The sequence below is a fragment of the Akebia trifoliata genome, chromosome 15 (genome assembly GCF_017979445.1).
Source record: "Akebia trifoliata isolate Shusen 1 chromosome 15, ASM1797944v1, whole genome shotgun sequence".
Lineage (NCBI taxonomy): Eukaryota > Viridiplantae > Streptophyta > Magnoliopsida > Ranunculales > Lardizabalaceae > Akebia > Akebia trifoliata.
In genome coordinates this window covers 19,804,051-19,829,043 of record NC_141389.1, presented here as the reverse complement: position 1 = coordinate 19,829,043, position 24,993 = coordinate 19,804,051, and the positions used below count along the sequence as shown (strand labels likewise).

Genomic DNA, 24,993 nt, shown 5'->3' with positions numbered 1-24,993 from the left:
TGAATAATTGAATTAATGTGGTTATTCTAGAGATAAGAAAAAACCAAAACTTTTGATCAATATACTCCATTATAAGGACCAAATTACATCCTATAAGCGTACAAATCACAAAACATGTACATGTCACAGATTTAAAATTGTCAAACCATATAAAGAATCAATAAATGATACTCTAGCTCCATCATCTATCTTATAGCCTCCAAAATGCAATCCATATAACACAATAGTACATTTTGCATATATGTATAATTTCAAAAAGCAAAAATAAAAGTCAAATAAGGATTCAATTTCACAATCCATAAGTATGATCTATGGATGGCATACATTCAAAAAATTTATAAGTTTCAACCTACAATCCAACTTCCATCAAATATTGACTGGAATAGGTAATGAAAACAAACAAATATAAAAATGTGATATAATGAATAGGTAAAATCATTTAACAAATGAGTACTTCATGTAACAAATTGTTATTCTCACTCACTAGCTCATATACAGCGTATACAACCAAGTTGTTTGTAGTTACCAACTTGTGTACCGACTTAACTTTTTACAACTTGGATGTGAGGGAGATGTTCAAATAGCTGTGCTTTTAAGTTCAGTTTGTAGTACTAGCTCAACCTAAGCGTGCATGTTGGCCCTAACAGTCTCTAGGAAATTGTGATCATCAACTAATCATAACAAAACTATACAATAGATTTACATATAACAATTCAAAGTTTGTCTCTAATTCATATTGAAAACTCAATCTCCTCAAAACCTTCTTCAAAACATTTATGTGTGTGGTAGTCCCCTCTAATAATTTTATGATTGTCATTTGCATGGTAAAACGTCTGCAATATTAAAGATGTATGTAAATCAACCTTTTTCTTTAGTAATTGGGACCTACCATAATGGCGGTCCAACCTTGTTATAGAGATGAAGAGACCTTCCAACCAATCGACTTTCATCCTTCTCAAAATATTCATCTTGTTAGTTTAGTCTAATCAAGTATACATTTGGTTTAAATGACCCCCAAAATATGACTCATTATAGTGTGAGTTTTCTCATTGGGTATACAGGGAAGTTGTTAATCAAATACACTTCATTTTATCTTAGATGTAAAGTATTTAAGAACAAGTAATTACAATTTAAAAGTTAAAATGACTAAGATCAAAATTGAAAAATTAGTGGGATTACGCGTACTTTAGCTTATAATATGTAGGTCTCTAGTGTAATCTTTCCAACCATCTGAAAAACTCATGACTGAAGTTATATCAGAACTTTTTATACCAAAAAACTTTATTAAAACTTCCACTAAAACTAACAATGATGGTATTTGTTGTATGTAATCTTCTACAGCTTATATATATATATATATATATATATATATATATATATATATATATATATATATATATATATATATCTATATATATATATATATATATATATATATATATTCAACCATAAATATCCCATCTAAAGAGTTTACGGAAAGGTATGCATCAGAAAAAAAAAAAAAAAAAAAAAAAAACGAATTAGGGGAAAATATCTAAAAAGAGATATTACAAGATTTTAAGCATAGATTGGATGGAGCACAAATGCTGAAAGAAATTAGACTTGACAAAAAATTGTTAAGATTTACATTTTATGTTTTAGTAACTAAGATAGATTGAGACTTATAAAATAACAAAAAGACTACGAAACAAGATTATCAATACCATACCTCCTTATTCACAACCATTGCATTTCACAAAATCCTTATGAAATCAATGACAAAGACCTTAGAATATAATTGATGATTTTTAATATTTACGTTACTAAAAATATAAATATCTCAATATAGTATAAAATGTCTTCTGAAAATCAAATAATCTAAAAATGGAAAAGGAACTTATGTCAACATCTGATACTTGAATTTTAGTGTTTCATATAGGATTATAGATTTTTTTTTAAATCATTGCTCATGACTTCTAAACTTTCAAACATATTATGAATTACCATTAAATGGATCTAGATAAAATAAAAGGACCAACTAGTTGCACACCACTAATTGTTGACTGCACATCAACCTTAAAAAATTCGTCATTTTTTATTTTATTTTATTTTTATAATTTCTAATTAGTTTAACCTATTTTTTGCACTCCAATATATAATATTTATTTTAGGTTGTAGCTTTGTATTATATGCTCATGTTTTGTAATTGAATTTATTCGTGTTCTCTTTGGCTCCAACTTCGTTAAAGTAATTTTTTAATATTTATTAGCAATTAATATGAACTTTTGCATTTCAAGAAAATGTAACTTTGTAAACATGATTCCAAAATGACAAAATATTTCTTGTAAAAATTATTAAACCAACAATAATTTATGTGAGTACAATTAAGGAAGAATAAAAAAAAACGAGTGTAACATTTTTTTAATTTATTTTTGAAGTGTAATCATCCAAATGAAGTGCAAAGGGGAATTTTTTAAGTGACGGGGTGCAATTGGTAATGGATGGTGTGCAACTAGTCAGTCTCTAAAATAAAATATCTCTTTGACCCCTAGGAATCATCTTCTAAGGTACATGGATCCTTAATTCCCAAAAAGAAAGTTTAGTAGGCAGTAGTAAGTGCAATCACAATTTTTCATAAAAAAAATTTAGACTTGATCGAAAATTGAAAAAAAAAAAATAACACTTTAAATATTGTGAACTGTGGAAAGAAGAAGAAAATTAAAATATCCTCTATTCCACATCCAAAATGATCAAAATAACATAATTATTCATAAAATTATAGGTTCAATATAAAAATATTTACAGTCAATAATTTGCGTAAAAACTAATCTATGAATCCATTGAGAATTTGATAAAATATTTAATCTAACAAAATTCGATCATCTAAGATAAACACATATAGAACTAAGATGATAACAAAAATTCACTTCGCTTATATAACAAATGAAGAATTATGTAGAATAAGAAAAATAAAAAATCAACAAAGGACTTATTTGAATATTGATAATGATCATCAAAATTAAGGGGAAAATACAATCAAATCCAATCAAATTACAAAAATCTCATCAAAGATCAATCCTAACATGCACAAAACAAATCCTTTAGCACAAATTTGACAATTTCAATTTATAAACCAAAAATGAGTTTAGATCTATAAAATTTCATATACAAAAGACCAGATACTTTAAAAAGAAAATCTCAAACTGATAAAAGAAAATCTCAAATTGATATCGAGACATACCTGTCTTTCGATCACAATTACCGTCGGTAACAAAACCCATAAAGTCAGAAACTTCTCAAAATTATTTATGTCAAGAATTTATAATTAGCAGTCGATTAGAAATATCTTATTAAGTGCCTAAAATTCATTCTTTCGTATCATTTTCTAAGGTACTTAAAAGATTTTCTAACTAATATCTTCAATCTTAATTATAAAATTTTCATACTTAAAAATGTCACACCTCTAGAAAATACTCCTGAAATTTGGAACATATTTGTAAATCTACGCTTAGGAAAATAAAAAAATTTCATATAAAATAAAAAATTTTACATGAAATGACGAGATTTTTTTATATAAAATGACAATTTTCATCATGTGGAATGACATTCACGACTACATAAAATGACGATTTTCATCATATAGAATGATTCCTATCGATCATGATGAGACAATAAAATTGAAATTTTGATTTTAATCAAGAAATTAGATATCAAACCATTGTCGTAATTAAAATTTAAAATATTACTTATTACACCTCAATTTAAAAGTGAGGCCAAAATTAAAATAAGGTGGGGTGTCAATAATACTGAAATTTAAAGTCAATTAATCAATTTTAAAAAAATTAACACATCAAGCCAATAAATTTAACCGATCGATAATCAAAATCTTGATAAAATTTAACAATCTACATGAAATATAAGATCACCCTTACATATACATCTTCAATAGTAATTCGATCAAAGAAGAAGATATAATAGAAAGAAGAAAGAGATGATCTTTATTTTTTTTTAAATTATCTATGTTAGAAACAAAAAGAGGAAAGAGTTTGAGATCGCATGAGACTCTCGGTCCTAAGACTTCTCACATGAAATCACAATTAAAAATAAAAACTTCTAAAGAAGAAAAAAAATCAGAAAATGATCCTCATACAAAATCTAAATTCCTTGAAATTTAGAAATTGAAATTTCTACCCACGTTTTAAAAGTCTTTTAAAGTAGAAACTTAAAAAGAGTTTTCCTAGATATAGCGTGGTCTCAAATGGTGTTCTTTAATGTTATGGGTATTTTTATAATTTGTCGAGTTGTGTAATTTTCGAGTAAAACTTCTTAGGTCACAAAATGAAGCTTTATAAGTCCCGAATAAGTTTTCCCTAGAAGAATTTGGCGTAAAGGATATTTTAATAATTTTGTCTATTTTTATCATTTTTAGCGTAAAACTTGTTTTGGTCCGAGAAATAATAATTTCAATATCCTTGTCATGCTCGCTTAATATAGTAAGGGTTTCTAATGTATCTAGTAATTTTCGACGTCTAGGTTTTGCGAACCTAAGTGTGTGTAATTTTAGGTTTCGAGATGTCATCGAAGTGATTTGAAGACTCGCGAATTTGAGAAAAAGGCTTATAATGAATTTGAGAGCCTACGAATTGTAGAGATGTATCTAGGAATAGCTTGAGCACTGCACAATCTTTCGGGTTCTCTGTTAATATTTACTCATCATTAAGAACTCACAACGACCAGGGTGACATGTTGATAAATTAAGTGAGTGTAAAAATGTAGTGTTCACACACACACACACACACACACACACACATACACTCATACTCAAATTTTCATCCAAATTTTAAGATAATACCCAAATCTGAAATTTTACGCTAGTTTTACGTGGATAACCAAACCTGATTTCTCACCTCTCTTGCTAAAATTTTGAGTTACTCGAATTATTATCCATTCATGCCTAAATTTTTTTCTTTAATAACAAAAATTATATAATAAATATTTCTACAGATACAATATCATGAAATCAAATACATATCCCAATAACGTACAATCGAATAATCTATGGCCCAAGACACTTGTCACAACGTCTTAAATAAAAAAAAATTATACTAAATTAACTGTCAAATTCAAAATTTTCCCTCTATTAAATTAGTAATCTGATCAATATAGACACCTCATTTTTTGTACTTGCTTGATTGATCGATTCATCAACTCGATTGCGACGATTTTCGATGATAGATGAATCTTTAAATTTTTTTATTTGTTATTAGATATGTTTCTTAAGTTCGAATGAGATATTTCATGCAAATAAACTTTATAAATCATACTATGTTAGAAAAATATAATCCAAGCTTAAAACATAGAAATCATCATTTTGAAGTAAAAAGAAACTTTATGAGAAATTTTTTTAAAAAAATGATCAAATTATCAAAATACTCCTGACACAAGAACATCCCTAAAGGCTATATTATGCTTAGAAAAACTCTTTCGAACATATAAAATAATAAACTAAAATCAAATAAACCAATTCGCTAATTTTCATAAAATTTGACAAAATTATCAAAATGCCTTTCATAGGATTCATGATCATTTCACGTTAAAAACCCATAAGTGATATAAACCAATATTCTCAATGAATTTCTTACGAAAAACTGATTCTTAAATATTTCAAAACATTAAAGAATGACATTCCAACGCAAAAATCCTCTTTAAAGGTAAAATGATAATTTTTTAATCTTAAAATTAAAAAAATCTGAAACTAATAAATAAAATATTAATTAACGTAAAGTAAAATCTTAATGAATTAAATTAAAAGTTTTTTAACAAATAAATTCAATTAATTAAGTTCATAGACCAAATTTCAAGTGGTGGTCCATTTATTTAAGTAGGGCCTACCTAATATTTAATCAAGAACCTTCCATCAGGGGTTCTCCAAAAATTAAAAAAATTATTTACTTAAGTAAATTTTTTTTTTTTTTAAATAAAACTAATTAAAATCTTATGTAAACTACTTAAGAGATTAATTAGAGATATAACTTATCTTTAAGAGATCTAATCAAATCCTAATCTTATCAAGAGAGTTCTTTAAAAATGAGACTCTACCACTTAATTTTCAAATCTTAAGAAATCCTAGAAAATCAAGGTAAAAAACTCTCCAAATACTTTCCAAAATCTTAAATCCGGAGTCCGAAGTCAATACCTAATCCTCAAAACTTAATTTTCAACCTAAAAATATCTAAAAACCCTAAAAAACACCTTAAAAAATCTAAAAATATTTAGATTTAGAAGAAGAAAGTTTCATCTCAAAGATCGGAAGTAAATCTAAAAATAAAAATAAAGCGAGAAGATTCACACAAGGAATGCTCACCTCTAGTTTCTGAAAATTGACCATCGCAATCACTCAGGTAAAGAAAATGTAATTTTTATTTTATTCTTATTTTGAATTTAGGTCATTTTTACAATATAAATATTTGAGAGGAGTAGAGATCGACTTTCGCTGGGCGAGATTGGTACTTAATACCTTCCAATCTTGTCACCTAATCCCCGTACTCAAAATTTATTTGTAGTTTAGTATTTTTTTTTTCATCCATTTATAATTATCATTGGTTTCTAAATCATAAAACTAGGTGACGACTCCCAAAAAGAAAAATCGGATCCGCACCCCCAGATCGAAGGTGCTTTCAATTAGATATGATATATATTCATATCTGACCCTACAAAATTTTTGGATAATCAAATATCGGGTAATATTACTCCAATTCTTAATTAGATAAAAAAATCTTACTCATATCCAATTTATTCATATCAAATGAGTATGATAAATGGGTATTATCCGACTCATTGCCAATCCTATGAAAAAATTGTAAAATTAAGGTAATCATAAAAATTTATATTTTACAACTTACAAACATGATTTTAAATCTTGTTCGAGATCGAGATGACTCATCTGATACGTCGACGAATAGACAAGTCAAATGTAACCATGGTTCATTTGTCTCGTTGTTGAGCAAGACGATACAAATGAATATTAAAACTCGTCTGAGACGACTCGGTTTCGTGCATGGACGAGACGAGATTGACAAACAGTGACTTTGTCAAGTTATTTGTTTGTCAGAATTAGCATTAATCTTATTTTTAATCGCAGAAATAAAACCCTAAAGTTTCTTGCCATAACAAATGCCAATTAGATCGATCTCGTCCGTTGTATCTTTTTATCCTACGGTCCCGATCTCTTCTTTTCTAATGCTTATCATCCCCGTTTTCTCTGCACTTTCTCAAGCTTTCCTCTCCCTTTCTTCTCTCTCGCCTTCATCTCCCCCACCGTTAGAAAAAAAAACCCCAATATATAATACTTCGATTTCTAAAAGAAAAAATGATGGAATCGATCCCCGATCGTTGTTTATCTTAACTTCAGAACTGTAAAACTCCGCATTTCGTTTCCGATCTTACGATTTACTTGTAAATTCGAACTTAGCAGAAGAAACTCTCATATTTGATACTAATTGTATGCTCGATCATCGAGTATTTGCGTTTTTCAGTTTCTCAATAGAAAGATGGAGTTTTTATGAGCTTTAATGGTTAAAGATCAGGTTTTTTATTCATTTTAGAGAGATATTTTAGTTGCAGAAGCTTCATTTTAGGTGTAAGGTAGTTCAAGTTCCCACCTTTTTTCATTTGTGCGTTTTTTTTTTCCTGTTTATTGGAATGGTTACTGAGAGTCCTCTAGAGATTTTCTCTGATATGGGAATGCGAAAGATGCTTGGAAGCAGCGATGGATCGTACGTCGAAGATTTAGGGCTTTTGCTTCGTGAGCAAGGACGGCAAGGGACAAACAGCGATCGGGAGAGAGAGCTGAATTTATATAGGAGTGGTTCTGCTCCTCCAACTGTTGAAGGATCGTTAACTGCAATCGAAGGTTTGTTCAATCATGGTGGCGGCGATGCTTCGCTTTCGGAATTTACAGGAAGTAAGAATGGCAATGGGTTCATGTCTGAAGAAGAGCTTCGGTCTGATCCAGCTTACCTTTCTTACTACTACTCTAATGTGAATTTGAATCCTCGGCTTCCACCGCCGATGATTTCAAAGGAGGATTGGAGGTCTACGCAGAGGTTTCATGGTGGGGGTTCTGTGTTGGGTGGGATTGGAGATAGGAGGAAGGTGAATCGCGTCGATGATGGGAGTAGTAGTTCGCTATTCTCCCTGCAGCCGGGATATAATTCACAGAAAGAAGTTGGGGTCGTGTCGAGGAAACAACAGGCTTCTTCTGAGTGGAAATCGGATGGATTGATCGGCTTTTCGGGGTTAGGACTTGGAAGCGGGAAGAAGAGCGTTGCGGATATTTTCCAGGTTTCCGTTTATTTAGTATAATTTTTTTTAGATTAATTTCAATTATTAGAATCTCTATAAAAATGTTTTATTTTCATTACTGTGTTATTTGATAATCTCTTGAAAAAAGATGGGATGGTTGTGCTTTTAATCTCCATGATATTTATTGTTGTTTACTTTAAAAATATTTTTTTTGTTTCCTGATTGGTGATATGGTACCCCTCTACAAATTTAGGCTTTGGTTTCTGAATTTAATTGTTGTTTGCCATTAAATTTTTATTAAAGGAAGAGAGGTCAAGATTATGAGAAACCAAGAGAAACAAGCTACAATGAAAGGAAAGAACCTACCCAAGATCAACTCCCCAGACACTACTACCCTGAGAGACTATAGACCCAATCACATGTCTCCAAAAGATCCTCAAAAAATACCCTCTGAAATTCTTTGAAAATTTTACATTAAAAGAAAATAAACCATTGGATAGAAATGATGATTTCTTGGATCGAATGCTCCTTATCCTTAAGGATAGGGGGTTTCTTTCCTTCTAGACTACCCAACATATGGGAAAAGAGGCTAGGATTGACAAGGATCTCTGAATGCAAAAGAGGCTATTTTTTTATTTTTTTATAATGCAAAAGAGGCAATTGTCTAGCACCAACCAATCCTCAAACTTAGGAAGTCTGTCCAAGACTCCAATGGTGATAAGAAATGAGCCTAGCTAACTTGTTGTGGATAAAGGCATGCTCCACTTACTCATCGTTAATCTTGCATATAGCAAAAAATTTAGGGCAATGAGGCCCTCTGAATGACGTTTCCCACGGTGAGAATCTTGCTCAAGGCAATCGTTCAAATGGAAATGATATTTTGGATGGAACCCTAAGTCCCCAAACTGTTACAGAAGGGAAGGTTGCAGGATGCGCTCACAATAGAGACTGATATAAGGACCTGACAAAAACCATCCCATCACAGCTAGCATCCAATACTTGATTAACCTCATCTTCTAGGTGAACGGCTACCGAGTATAGGCAACTAATTAAATTAGTGATGGACTCCACCTCCCAATTATTGAATGCTCTTCTAAAATCTAAATCCAAAGTCATTGAATTTTGTTGATTTCATCTTTGTTTATGTTAAAGATAACTTATTATGAGCTCTTGAGGGTAGTGCTTCTCTTAATATTGAGATTGATTCTCCAGCACATAAGAGAAAATTTATCACCAATAAACTTGGTATGAATGGGATATTAATTTGCCTATTAATTCACATCTATGCAGTGATGCATCTTTGTAGCCCGGCATTCTATGTTTGACCCATTCATCTTTCAACAATGATCAATTTGTCATGTTATTTTTTCTTTACTTGTTGACCAATCTAGCTTCCCAACCAACTCATAAAACAGTTTTCCTTATGGGTAATTCTAATCTCGTGTTTGATTGCTTTCCTCGTTGCATCCCACTTTAGGATTTCCACATAATTACTCATCATTGATTTCGTTTGTATTCCACTCATCAACTTTATCGATCTGCCCCTTGTGTATCTCATAGCTATGGCAAGGGGTTATAAGATAATGGTCCCCCTAAGATCCCTACATAGTTTAAACTTCCTAGATAATGGGAATGGCCAAAGCCTAGGTTATATAAAAAAAGACTCAAAATTGTTGGTACTACTTATAAACACCAATCTTAATGCTTACCCGGAAACAATTTTGGCTCAGATGGTTCTTATGTCCACCTCCCTTGAGAGTTCAACCTTGTTAGAAGGATGCACTTATGGTTTCTACTTGATAGCTTCGCTATGCCTTTATTAGTAGATACACGTTGAACATGGGAACATGGGAATTACCACTTTATCCATATAAAAGGTGCAAGAATGCTACAATGGTGAAGTTTTTGAATGTTGAAACTGCCTCCTGGGTTCAATACACGCCTTCATCAATTTAGTACCAAGTACCTACCACTAATCCACTTGTAGGTAATGCGATTCAATTTGTTTCTTGACAAAAGAAATCAAGTGACATCATATGTGTTTTATATTTAGGATGCATCAAACCCTTGGAAAATATCCTTGCAGATTATGTGTGTGTGCAAGGAGCTCCTCTTCTAAACTTTTTTCTCTTTGGTCCGTTCTTGATAATTAACTTTTGTTATATAATCAAAAAGAAAAGAATCTGCTCAGGTTGTCCATGTCTATCTTTATGGAAGGATTATCCAAAAGAAGAAATCAAACCTCATTCTTCTTCTTCTTCTCTTTCTCTCTTTCTTTCTTGGAATTGTTGTGTGCAACAAATCCAACTAGGACAAACCTCCCATCCTCTATAGTTTTGTGGGCTAAACCTCCCATCAAGCTGTAGTGTCATGGAACCCACTTTATTTCTTTTATTTTCACATTTTCTAATTTTACTATATTTTCTTTTCTACCCCTTTAATCCACTATTTTTTTCATCTTTTACCCCTTTAATCTCAATTTTTTTTATTAATACCCTTCCAACTCTATTTTTTTTTACTTTTACCCCCTTAACCCGAAAGAAGATGCTCCTTTCTCTTACTTTACTATATTTTCTCTTTTACCCTTTTAATCCACTTTATTGTTTTCATCTCTTACCTTTTTAATCTCAATTTTTTTAATAATACCCCTTCCATCAAACTATAGTTTCTTGAGGCCCACTTTATTTCATTTATTTTTCACTTCCTCTAACTTTACTATATTTCCTCTTTACCCCTTTAATCAACGTTATTGTTTTTTATCTTTTACCTCTTTAAACTCAATTTTTTTAATATAATAATTCCCTTCCAACTTTATTTTTTTCGTTTTTATCCCCTTAACCCAAGAGAGGATGCTCGTGTTGTAGGCACGGTTGAACTCTAGTGTATATATATATAACACAACGGTTCTCATCCCAATGTTTATCCCCCACATAGGTGGGGGTTGGAATTTAATCCTGTCACGAATCTCCAGGAACAATTTCAACTTTTCTGCCTTATTCCCTTCAAAAAATACCACTTCCACTTTATTACTTTTTCTCCTCTACCCCTTTTCCAATAATACCTCTCCAACTTTATTACCTTTACCCTTTTCTGATAGAGTCGCGATAAACTAACTTGGTAAAAGCTACTCACTTTTCACTTGCTTGACGTGGCATGAGCACAAAACCATAGTTCTTTTTCTTCAGGATACACAAGGAAAAACATCTATGGTTCTGGGCACATGCCACGTCAAGCGAGTGGCTTTTACCGAGTCAATTGTCTTTCCGATAATACCCCTCTAATTTTGTTGTCTTTCCTCTTTTACCTCTTTTATTTTGTTGACTCGAGAAATAACACATGATCCCAACTGTGTAAATGGTTGAGATTTAATGTGTATCCCACTCCCTTTGGAATATGTTGGGAGGCTTGGAGGGAAAGAAACAAATAAAATTTAAAGGAAATGAACAATCTCTTCAAGAAACTCTGTTGAGTATCTTAGGCTTCTTACTTTTGTGGTGTAAGATGTATGATGGATTTGGTGGATTATTTTTTCATAGTTTGTGGTGCTACGAATTTGTATTTGTTCATAGTTTTTCCTCATCAGACTTTTATCTTTGTTCTTAGCAAATTATTGTATATCTATATTCTTACCAAGTTTGGTTGGTATTGTCCCACACCAAAGTATGATTTTCATTTTCTGAGCTATTGGCTTTATGGTTCTTTTAGTGAAGTAAGAAGTTAGGTTCAATGCAGGATGATTTGGAGCGTGCAACTCCTGTCTCGGGTCACCCTTCTCGTCCAGCTAGCCGCAATGCCTTTGATGACAATGTTGACACGCTTAGTTCTGCTGAAGCACAGCTTGCTCTGTTGAATCAAGAATTGGCATCTGTGGATGCTTTTAGGGCTGGTGCAACTCTTCAAGGTATATCTGGGATGCAACACAGTGGTCCATCAGCTTCTCATACATATGCATCTGCTTTGGCTGCTTCATTGTCAAGAAGCTCCACTCCAGATCCTCAACTTATTGCTCGGGCTCCTAGTCCTCGCCTTCCACCTGTAGGAGAAGGGAGGGTTAGCTCTACAGATAAGAGGAATATCAATGGTTCAAATTCTATTAATCGTGTCTCTTCAAGTATGAATGGGTCTGCAGACTTGGTAGCTGCTTTGTCAGACATGAGTTTGTCAACAAATGGTGTGACGGATGAAGAAATTCATACAACGTCGCAACTTCAACAGGAAATTGGTGATCACCAAAATTATCTTTTCAATCTAAAAGGTGGTCAGAACTATGTGAAGCAACATCCGTACTTCCAAAAATCTGAGTCTGGGCATTTACGTCTTCCTTCTGTTGCAACTGAAGCATCACACCCCAATCTGGGAAAAAACAATGGAATTGGAATGGACGTGAACAACTCTTCCTTGATTTCTGGTGGAGAAAATTCTGCTAATTCATACTTAAAAGGGCCTTCTCACTATCAGAATGCAGATAGTACAAATGCAACATTTGGAAACTATGGTTTAAATGCATATTCCATCAATCAAGCACTGCCCTCCATGATGGCAAGCCAACTTGGCTCTAGTAATTTTCCTCCTTTTGAAAATGATTCTGTAGCATATGCAATGGCAGCAACACCTGGCATGGATTCTAGAGCATTGGGAGTACGTTTGCCTACAGGAATGAATTTAGCGGGCGCAGCGGAATTGCAGAATCTCAATAGAATGGGGAATACCACAGTGCCCATAATGGATCCATTGTATCTTCAGTACTTGCGGACAGCTGAATATGCTACAGCACAAGTTGCCGCTCTTAATGATCCTTCTCTGGATAGGAACTACACAGGGAATTCTTATGTGGATGTACTTGGCCTCCAGAAAGCTTACTTGGGGGCCTTGCTTTCACCTCAGAAATCACAGTATGCAATTCCCTACATGGGTAAATCTGGTAGTGCAAATCATGGTTACTATGGAGATCCTGCATTTAATCTTGGCATGTCTTATCCCGGAAGCCCCTTGTCAAGCCCTATTCTTCCTGATTCATCTGGTAATTCTATAAGGCACACAGCGCGGAACATGCGTCTTCATTCTGGGATGAGAAACTTATCTGGAGGTGTAATGGGATCTTGGCACTCAGAAGTTGGTGGTAACATGGATGAAAGCTTTGTGTCCTCACTACTCGATGAATTCAAGAACAACAAGGCCAAGTGTTTTGAACTTGCTGAAATTTCAGGCCATGTTGTTGAGTTTAGGTACATAGTACTACTAATAAATTATTAATTTTCCCCCTAATTCCAATCTTCCTTATGTTCCGTTCATAAAATCCATATTCTTCTTTGAGCAGTGCTGATCAGTATGGGAGCCGATTCATTCAGCAAAAACTTGAAACTGCTACAACTGAAGAGAAAAACATGGTTTTCCAGGAAATTTTTCCTCAAGCTCTTTCTTTGATGACTGATGTTTTTGGTAATTATGTGATCCAGAAGGTATCTGTACTTCGTTTTATCCCAGGATGCCATATAGTCTCTTCTTTTTTGTTTACAAGTTGCTAACAATTGGTCCTAATCTTCAGTTTTTTGAGCATGGAACTACATCCCAGAGGAGAGAACTGGCAAACCAGCTTACTGGACATGTATTGACACTTAGCCTTCAAATGTATGGCTGTCGGGTGATCCAGAAGGTGTGTGGTAAATGTTTTGTATCTGGGTTTCTCTATCCTTATATGATTGACAGCAGGGGTATGATCTTTATCTTCATAATAAGTTTGGTTAATGTTCATCTGTGCTGGCAGTATGATCTGAAGAGTATTTTCCTTTTCAATTATGTATGTATTTTCCTGAATGACAAAATACATCAGCCATCTTTGGGATAACTTAAGCTTTTGTTACACTTGAAATCTTTTTTTTTTTCAAAACCATATAACAGACATGGAACCTATTACCATACTAGAGGGTTAAGGTTAAGGGGTAAAAGAGGAAAAATAATAAAGTTGGAGAGGTATTGTTAAGAAATGAGGGAGAAGAGGAAAGGCAATAAAGTTGGAGGGGTAATATTAAAGAGGGTAGAAGAAGAAAGAGAATAAAATTGGGGGTATTTTGGAAAGAGGAAGAAGATAAAAGGTTAAACCTGTCCTTGAGAGACATTGTTTATTGGGTATAAATCTTGAGATAAAGAGAGTGGAACCCACCGTTATGTTTTATTATATAGATTGACTGCCAGTGTTTAAAAAATGATGAATGTAACAATTGCACCTCTTGTGTCTGTTAGGGGAGTGAACTGTAAGTTTGATGTATGGGAAAAAAGAAAACTATGGAGTAAATGAATTCTTTTATAGGTAGGTTCTCTATTGCTTCCGAATATCTTATTGTAGAATCAGGTTTGGCTATCTATATTTTCATCACTTACGTCAACATTAATTATATAATGATCCTATACTTCAACCTGCAGAAGAAAAATCAATGTAGGACTTTGGCTCAATAGGTCATATGTGGATTCTGCTAATATGGCTTTCTTGATGGTGATAATGAGTCTAATACACTATCTTTGAACTGATTAATGCAGGCAATAGAAGTTGTTGATTTGGACCAGCAAAAGAAAATGGTTGCAGAGCTCGATAATCATGTCATGCGGTGTGTACGTGATCAGAATGGAAATCATGTAATCCAGAAGTGTATTGAATGCATTCCTCAAGATGCTATTCAGTTTATCATATCATCCTTCTACAATCAAGTTGTGACATTATCCACCCATCCATACGGCTGTCGTGTCATACAGGTTAGAAATTATTATTTTCAATTAATTATTTATTCCTTTATTATAAATTTTTTGTATCATTCAGGGTGGTCATCTCGATCTCCCCCTCTTTTGCTATAAATAAATTTAGCATCTATTGCCACACCAACTTTTGCTAACGCCATCCCAAGATGTTTGCTAATTCTTTGGTGATTTACATATGAATTGGAGTGGCATTAGCAAAAGTTGGTGTGGCAATAGAATCTCTCTAAATAAAATATCTTTACTTGACAAAAAATAAAATAAAATAAAATAATAAAAAGAAAAAATATGTTTTAGATGCTAAACATATTCCTTTCAAGTCGCAGAGAGTACTGGAGCATTGCAATGACCCAACAACCCAGCACATAATGATGGAGGAGATTATGCAATCAATTTGCTTGTTGGCACAAGACCAGTATGGGAATTATGTTGTTCAGGTTTGTTTTATTTTTCAGAAGCTTTTAAGTCCAGTGGTTCTGTATGTACTTGTATGGGTTTTTGGCCATTGGAAGGAAATTTTCCAAGGCGAATGGGCTTTTTCTTGCAATGACTGATATGTTAAGTATGTTATTGTTATTCTGTGTGATTGTTGCTCTTCTCTTTCCATGATTCGTCTTAGCAATTGTAAGTCTTTCATTGCTAGTGTCTTCCACTTGTATGCGTTTCTCTGTCTCCTAGATTCATTATTATATTTGTTTAGCTACTGTTTCCACATCTTCATGCTAAAAATCGACCAGATAAGGGCATTGAAGCTAAATATTGAAGGCTAAGTGAATCGCCCACACACAATGAATTGCAGTCTGTCATGGTATCTTTCTTGATCTGACTTGGATCTTGGAAGGTGTTAGATAAAGAATAGAAAGAAAATGACAAGCTTTCACTGTTTTTCTTCATCCTATCCCATTTAAAAGAGCCTGTTACATGTAAAAATAGGATTCTCAAAAACTACCCCGCTGCAGTCCTTAGAAAAGTTGGACCACTGATACAAAAGTGCTTATGGTCTGAATGCTAACTCCATGCACTTCCTCCTTTCTACCTTTGAAGACCCCTCCTATTCTTTTTCTTTCAAAAACCCCATATGATTCCTAAAGTAATGATTAATTATATGCTACAATAAAAAATCAAAGAATTTTCCTGGGATTTTGGTTTTTTTTATTTGAAATTTCATGCTAAACACTATTTGTGTGTGCACTCTACTTGATACAGTGGAGAGAAGAGAGCTCCCCATAGTTTGGGCTATTTTGCATGAGCAAGCCAAGGCTGATGCAGGACGGAGAGGGAAGAAGATGGAATACAGGATTAGGGAAGATGGTTTGGGATTGGGTTAAGGATAGTTACCTTAAAGATTTAAGGTAATCCCAAAAGGATTTGGGTTGCACGTTATAATAACAACATTTTGTAATTATGATATTTTTAATGTTGAGAAAGATTAAGTTGCAACTCGAAAAGTTGGTCAGAGATTTTCTTTGGAATTATAAAATGGGAAACCAAAAGCTCCACCTTGTGCATTGGAAGCTAGTTTACCGGCCTAGAAAGATGGGTGGTTTTGGAATTAGGAGGTTTCGGCTAGCAAATCAAGCACTTTTGGGCAAGTGTTATTGCAGCCAAGTTTGGGGAGGATTCCTTAGGATGGGAGTGTAAGCCATGTAGAATTCCTTTTGGGTGTGGAGTTCAGAGAGGTATTGCTAGTTTGGGGCCAATTTTGGGAGATCACATTTGTTTGGGAGGATTGTTGATGCAGTGAGACCCCCTCTGGAGAGTTTGTTTCCTAGGTTGCACTCCTTTTCATTGAGAAAAAGAATGCATGTTTCTGCTTTCTTGGTTTTAAATGGACGGGGGTGTATCATGGGATCTCGGGCTCAGAAGAAGACTGAATGATTGAGAGATTGGAGATATAACCACTCTCATCGACTTGCTCGCTTCCATAGGTCCTTCCCTGGAAAGGATGGATTGTCGGATTTGGGAAGGTAGTTGTGACAAGAGCTTCTCTGTTAAAACTTTCTATTCTCTGCTAGAAGGAAGTCAAGATCCTTCTTTTCCTGCTTCCCTTATTTGGTCTTCGAATATGCCCATCAAAATCTTTTTTTTTTCCATTTGGTTGGCGATTTTGAATAAGCTTCCTACATTGATCTCCTAAGACGTAGGGCTCTCTTTTTGATTGATTATTGTTGTTTGTGTGGAGTGAGTGGAGAATTGGTGGACCATCTTATTCATTGTGAGGTGGCCCATGGTGCGTGGTCTTATTTTCTTAATCTTTTTAAGGTCTATTGGTGTCAGCCTCAATCAATTATCTCTCTTGTTTGGTTGGAAGTTCATCTCTGTTTCAGGCAAGTTGAAGATTCTTGCCATTTGCAATTTGTTGGGGCTTTTGGAAAGAGAGGAACGGGTGCACGTTTGATGGGAAAGAAAGCTCTAGGCAAGAGTTAATTTTTATCATTTTTGGTTTGTTGCTCCCTTGGTGTAAGTAGTATAAGGATTTTAGAGGGTTGTTTTTTGAAGATTTTCTGTTTAGGTGGGATATTGTTAGTAATGACAGATTGTAGTTTGTTTGCTTTGAGGACTTCTTGTCCTCTTATCAATAAAATTTCACTTATCAAAATTTTTTAGGGTATTGTAATTAGGTTTAGGGGTATGAAATAGGATTAAGTAATAGAGTATATGGTAGATTCAGGTAAGAGATTAATGGTATAGGGTGTTTATGGTTTAGGAAAAATTGATGGGTTTCTTGATGGTTTAGAGGATTCTTAATGGGTTTGAAACAACAAAAAAACGTAAGAGTAAAAGATTAAAAATCTCAATATGATAGATTTACCTTCGAATCAGCCCATGATTTTTTTTTAATTTTTTTGATAAGTAAAGAGAATTTTATTAAAAATCAAAGGTAGGTTGAGGTGACCCACCCAGGAACAAGAGACAAACAAGATTACACACTTGAGATACAATACATTGTATCCCACCCAAGTAAGAAGTCCTCAAAGAAAACACCTTTGAATTCTACAAAAGACTTGCACCAAAAAAAATACAAGGCCAAGGGCAAAAAGGAAAATATTGCGACTAGATTGCTCCTTTAAAAAACTTTTACCTTCCTCTCCCTCCAAACACCCCAAGTGATAGCAAAATGAGGTTATGTGCCAAATCAATCTCTTGGAAGCTTGGAAACTCGCCCCCAATGATTCTCATGACATCACCTAGTTGAATGCACTAACATTGAAACAAGAAAAAAACTAAACTTCTGTAATTTTTTCCATAAAATATTAAAAATCAATTACAATAGCCATATGTATTGGTTCTCACATTTAGACCCAAAATCCTATCCAAACATGACTTAACATTGACCTTTTTGACCTTGAGATGCAAATCCCTTGTAAAACTGATACCCTATCAATATTTTGGCCTTAACCTCACCTCACTTTGTGGCAAGTTTCAATCCAATAACTTCTACCAGAAAATACATTTTTTTTTATACTTTGGATGAAGATGAATATTTGCCTTTTCTAGTCTAAAATAAACATGCTTCTTTACCACTTGGCCGATGGCTATTGTGTTGAACCTTCCCACGGGTGGTTGAGCACACAAATCCCTCTGGGCACCTTCTAAGTATCAATATGTTGAAAACTCCTATCTGACACCCCATTTCTCTTTCTCAATCCCACACTCACACAACTCTTCTAGGGTTTGGACTTCACAGTTTCCTTTTCTCAATTATAAATTTGTCAATGAATTTTTTGTTATTTATTTGTACGGTTGGTTCTTCTGTCTAATCTGTTGCTTATATTGTAAAACAGCATGTACTGGAGCATGGCAAGCCACATGAACGTTCTTCCATAATTAAGCAATTAGCTGGCCAGATAGTTCAAATGAGCCAGCAGAAGTTTGCTTCCAATGTTGTGGAGAAATGTTTGACTTTTGGTGGTCCTGTAGAACGCCAGATCTTGGTGAATGAGATGCTTGGCTCCACTGATGAAAATGAACCTCTACAGGTTTGTTGACTCCATTTTTTGTTATTAGATTATTTAAAGCATATATTCTAGTTTATTAAGGTTTATTGCATACTTGCACTAATTTGGTCATCTGTCTCATTGCCTGGCACTGTATATATATATAGATAGATAGATGGGTGGCATTAGGAGGTCCTAAAGAGAGCCAAACATTTTTTCAATGTATGGGTTAGAAGTTTCTGAATGGGCTGATTTTTTGTGAGGATGATCTCTGATTTTTTGTGAGGATGATCTCTATGATGAGATCATCCTCACCAAAAATTAGCCCATTCCGAAACTTCTAACCCCATCAAAAGTGGTTCACAAAAATCAGACAGTCCACGATTCTTCAACTTGTAAACTCACCAAAAATCAGCCCATTCCGAAACTTCTAACCCCTACTTTGAAAAACATTTGGCACGATGTTTGGCTCTCTTTAGGGCCTCGGAAGCTTCCCTATATATATATAGGGATTAGGGGATAAAAGAGGAAAATAATAGAGTTGAAGGGGTATATTAAAAAAAATCTTTGGGATTAAAGTGGTAAAAGAAGAAAAATAATAAAGTTTGAGAGGAATTATTAAGAAAAGAGGAAAACCAGTAATGTTGGATGGGTAATATTGGAAAATGAGAGAAGAAGAAAGATAATAAAGTTGGGGGTATTTTTGGAAAGAGGAAGGAGAAAAGGTGAACGTGTCCTCGAGATATGTTGTTTATGGGGTATAAATCTTGAGATGGAGAGTAGGACCTATCATTGTGCTTTATTGTATATATCACACCCTTCGAATATGAAATATGCCTAGGCCAACCCCTTCTGAATGGTCTTAAATTCACAAACATTATGTTTTGAGGAAACATCCCAAGGTGTAGGAGATTAGAGCATTGTTGAGAACAATACTATTACTGCTATAATCCAAATTGTCAAAATAAAATAACCATGCAGTGGTTGACTTCTAGCACCCATAAGATAAATGTTACATAGGTTTTAGTGTAAATGATTGCATGGAGCATCTTCTGAAGCACCTTAGATATTAAGAATATCATATAGGCTAATCCAGTGTAGTTAAGGGCGAAAGGCGCAAAGGCCTCTTGGTGCCTGAGGCATAATATGTAAGGCGAGGTGCACACCTGAGTAAAGAAGACACAATAAAATTATAAGAATAAAAAAATTAAATAGTGAAAGATGATTCTAGATATTTTATAATACAAAATATATAAATATGAGTTTTATAAACAAGTTAAAATATTCAACATTTCAGGAAGAGGAGAAAAATGATCAACAATAGTAGAAAACTTAGAAAGGAAGGAAGAACAAGAAGTATAAGCATGCAAGCAACAACATGTGTTGTTACTTCTACGGCACAACAACTCGGGTGGGTTCAAGCCGAGCTTGGTTGAGCCCTAACCCGACCCTAAAGAGGCAGGCTCTACCTTTAGATCAATCCTATACCCTTATTGGGTCTAGGTTGACAAAGCCCTAACCCGTCCCTAATAGGCTTGGGTGGAATAAAACGACAATATAAAATTAAACATTTTTAATAAAAAAATGTACTTCTCATGTAAATATTATAAAATCAATTCTGAAATTGTTGTCCTAGTTAATAAACAGATTGCCCTTCAGATTAAAACTTGTATCCCATTTGAAAAGTGAGTCTTCAAAGAAGATACCTTGAATTTTCCAAAACAACTTGCACCAAATGAATTACAGCTAGCATATTCTTATTTATTGCTCATTTTATTATTAGAAGATGACTGGCTTAATTGATATGTTGTGGGTTCAGGCAATGATGAAAGATCAGTTTGCAAACTACGTAGTACAGAAAGTGCTGGAGACTTGCGATGATCAGCAACGTGAACTGATCCTCTCGCGAATAAAGGTTCACTTGAATGCACTGAAGAAATATACTTATGGGAAGCATATAGTTGCACGTGTAGAGAAGCTTGTTGCAGCTGGGGGTACGATATCCTTCGCCTTTATATTTTCTCCATCTCTTGTTTTCGAACTTTGGTGGTTCAGTCTCGTTTCCTAAACATAGGATGATTACTAAAAGGGTATTTTAGATATACCACTGTTACATTGGTGATATTAGGTTTAGCCCTTTACACAATTTAAGATTAGGTTTACGCCCCTTGACTAAGTCAATGTTGCGTTTTCTTGATAATATAAGGTGAATTTTTTATTTTATTTTTTTCAAAATGCTCTTCAAATACTTCAATTACTAAATCAAAGTTTCACTGTTAAATCATCAAGAAAAAGCAACCTTGACTTAGTGTCAAGGGGAGTAAACCTAATATCACCAATTTAACAGGGGGGTGTTTCTAAAATACCGTTACTGAAATGGATGGGCACCTTTTGGGTAACCCATAGCCCAAAATCACATGGCTAGTTGGGAGGATTGTTACTATCCCAAGTCTGATGATTTGATAAAAAATGTCAATGTACCATGAAGAAAACTCAATTGGTTATGCATAATTTTCTTTATGTTTTTAGTTTTTGGGTCCGTGGTTTATTCAAGACTATCTCATTGATAGAGCTGTTCTGCTTGAATAAGCACATAAGACAATGCCATAATAAATGCAGTCTTATATTCATCAAAAAATTATAGATGCAGTGTACTGTTATCACAGCTAAACATCACATTTCAGTTCCTCTTTCTCTTTTGGATCATACCTATATCCTCGTATGGATGATGCTATCAATATGTCGTCGTTTCCTTAAGGTTGGATCTAAGGCTTAAAATGGATCGGATTCGGCTTGGATCTGATGACATCCATATTCAGATCCGAATTTATTTTTAGACCCAAATCCGACTTGGATCCTAGTAGATAAACCATATCCGAATCATTTTTTATTCCACTTAATCCAGATCTGATCCAACAGAATTTCTTGATTTGGATCGGATGGTTCAACATTTTTTCTTCTAAACTTGTTTTGTTAATTGCTATACTATGTTATTTTACCATTATGATCATTTTATTTTATAAGAATTTATATTACATTAAAGTAGTAGAAATGGATATTTTGAAAATAAAAAATTTATATAATTTTCAAAGTAATATATCATTCAGATATCCAACCCATTTTTTTGATTTGGATCTACTCCAAAGACCCAAACCCACTAAATTTGGATTTCGGATCACTCGATTTTTGGATAAAATCTGACCCATTTTATACCCTAGTTAGATCCCCCTGTTTAAGAAGGCAGCACATGAGAGGACATATGTCATTGATATGTGATTGTATCGTATCATCTGATGATTGAAATACATTAAGTAGCTCTCTAACAAAACTATTGTAATACATTAAGTAACTCTCTAACAAAACTATTGTTTACAGAACGCAGGATTGGCCTTCAGTCCTCATACTCCTCTTAGATGGTATAAAGAAAGAAAGTTGTACAGCTAACTCAGGCTCTTCTTTCATGATCACTCTTATCTATTTGGGACAGGTATGAGCCGATTGGAAATAAAAATTGTTGTTTGTACCACAAACTGTACATTTTTTTAGTTTGAGGTTTTATATTTAGTAGAATCAGGCAAGTTGTGGCTCAGATGGTGAAAACACCTGATGCCCTTGCGCGGGAGAGAGAAATGAATGTACAAGTTTTACATGGGTGTGTAAAAAGAAAAAAAAGAAGATTAAAATGAGGTAGTAAATATGTTCTTGACTGTATAAATGTCAGCCATGTGGAGAGCCTTTAGTTTTTTTTAAGTGAGACAAGAATTTTCTTTATAATCTATGGGATTTGTTTATTTCCTTCTTAAAAGGCATATTTTCTGTTCAGTCTGTATGTATATACTGGCTAGCTTAATTTTAGAATTCCTTTGATGCATTTGGATGTCGATTTTATCATCATCATCGTTATTATTATTATTTTAAATTTAAAGGGTGATTTAGACATATTCCTTGACGTTTTGGTGAATATTTGAGTTACCTCTTGACGACATGCTTTCTTGACATTAGTCTTCTCTAATAGATTAATGAAAATGACCTAAATGCCTTTGTCTTCAACCTGTAACCAAAATCTCATGATTTTTCCTCCCTAAAACCAGTCATCTTCAACCTCATGTACAGATCTTTGTACCCTACATTTCAATCTTAGGATTTTGTTTCATCCCTTGAAAAACAAAAAAAATCTTTTGTTGACCTTAAGATTCTATCTGCTTCAACTTTCAAACCTCAAGAACAAGGTAGGATTTTTGAAGTAGATATATGATTCCATCTTCTTCAACCTTCAAACCTCATAAACAAGTTAGGATTCTTGAAGCAGAAGATATAATTAGAATTTGGTTAGAGAAGTCTTGACAGTTTTCTAAATGGATTGGAGATGAGGTTAAATCTATATTTTAGATAGTGTCCCATCATAAAGGATTGGTTTAGGAGCTTGAGATGATTTGGTTTTCGAAAGAAAAACAAGTCTTTGGTTACAAATCTAGAATAATGTCATTTAGATCTTTATTTTTTATTAGTCTATCTATAATAGAAAGCTAAGGTCAAGGGAGCAGAGCTCAGTGAGCTTGCTACTGGATAAATATTTTTATGAAATGCATTTATTCTGATTGAGATTGGATGATTGGAGTCTGATCCGAATGTTCATTTAGCTACTATTATCACATTTGTGTTTTGGGTATTTCGCGAAGATCGTGTTTTGGGTATTTTGTGAAGATCTATTGAGTCGTGACCTTGCAAGTCTTTAGCTAAAACAGCAAGTTTGCTGCTGCTTTGTAAAAGCTCGTCATTAGTGAGCTTTTCATTGGATAGATATTCTGGAAATGTATATACTACAATAGCAAAATGGACACATTCAGATTAAAGTTTATGCAGGTATAGGATCAGAGTTTGATCCGAATGTCCATTTTTCTATTATAGTTTACGCATTTTGGGTATTACCTGGACATCTATTCGAAAAGAACTCTCTACTATGCTCATTGCTTCTTCGAAGTGATGAATCACATTGTCCAGCTTTTTCCAAAACTGAGATTTATTGATGTCTGAGTTGTCAACTATACACCTGAGGACGCCAACTTTGCATCTTCACCAAAGCAATTACACAAACCGATACGGCACGCCCCCATCAAATTTGAATTCTGGTGTAGTTTCAATCATTTGATTTTCATCCATTTGATGACAAATACACAAAATCTGATTTTATAACTGCTTTTGTCACCTCATTATCATAAAGAGAAATTTTAAGTATCATCTGTACAGAGGTGATTGTTGAAAATAATTAATTTTACAAAATAAACATATGAATATAAATCAAAATCATTTACAATAATCTCCTGCTAATGCTTTTTTCCATTGTCAAACAGCATATCTTTGGGGCTTCATTCTTAGCTTCAATGTTGATTGAAACAGAAGCTCATATTTTGAATTCTCTCTCTCTCTCTCTCTCTCTCTCTCTCTCACTCACTCTCTCTTATAAGTGTTTTGAGTACAGATTTTACTTAACCTGGTTATAAACATTAATATTTTACTTGTATAAATTAATATTTTCCCCGAGTAACCTGTCTTTTGCTTGCTAGTATGATGAGGTCTTCCTATTTACTTAATGGGCTATTATAGTAGCGTTTGTGGTTACATGAATGACAACCTCCTTATTCTGAAATAAAGTTTTATTAGATATTCCCATCCATACATCTATAACAGCAGTGCTATTAGATTGTATAATTAATCAGGCGGTCTCTCGTAGATTTTGGAATCTGCTCTTAAGGTCCAAAATCTACTCTTAAGGTCTCTCGCAACCTTGTACGTGATAAGGCTCGACTGATATACATTTGAATCTATATAAATTGCACTCCCAACACTCAAAAAACCTGAGGTTATGATCTCATCTTTTTATTGATCGGCCAAAGCTTGAAATTGGTAGTAACATTGTCCCTTATCAATCCAAAAAAAAAAAAAAAAACAATCACGTTTCATGATCTTTTTCTCATTTTCATCATCATCTTCTTCTATTGATTGATTCTGTACTTATGGCTTTGAC

General features: G+C 33.6%; 1 protein-coding gene across 1 annotated transcript; it reads left to right on the top strand.

Moving 5' to 3' along the window:
* Positions 1–7,119: 7,119 nt before the first annotated feature.
* Positions 7,120–22,773, top strand: LOC147384530 (pumilio homolog 1-like). The gene is made up of 9 exons (XM_086424868.1): positions 7,120–8,322; positions 12,016–13,508; positions 13,601–13,742; positions 13,829–13,936; positions 14,818–15,030; positions 15,357–15,467; positions 18,816–19,010; positions 20,788–20,962; positions 22,344–22,773. The coding sequence occupies exons 1-9, from the start codon at positions 7,681–7,683 to the stop codon at positions 22,379–22,381; spliced, it is 3,117 nt and encodes a 1,038-aa protein (XP_086280994.1). The 5' UTR covers positions 7,120–7,680; the 3' UTR covers positions 22,382–22,773.
* Positions 22,774–24,993: the final 2,220 nt, after the last annotated feature.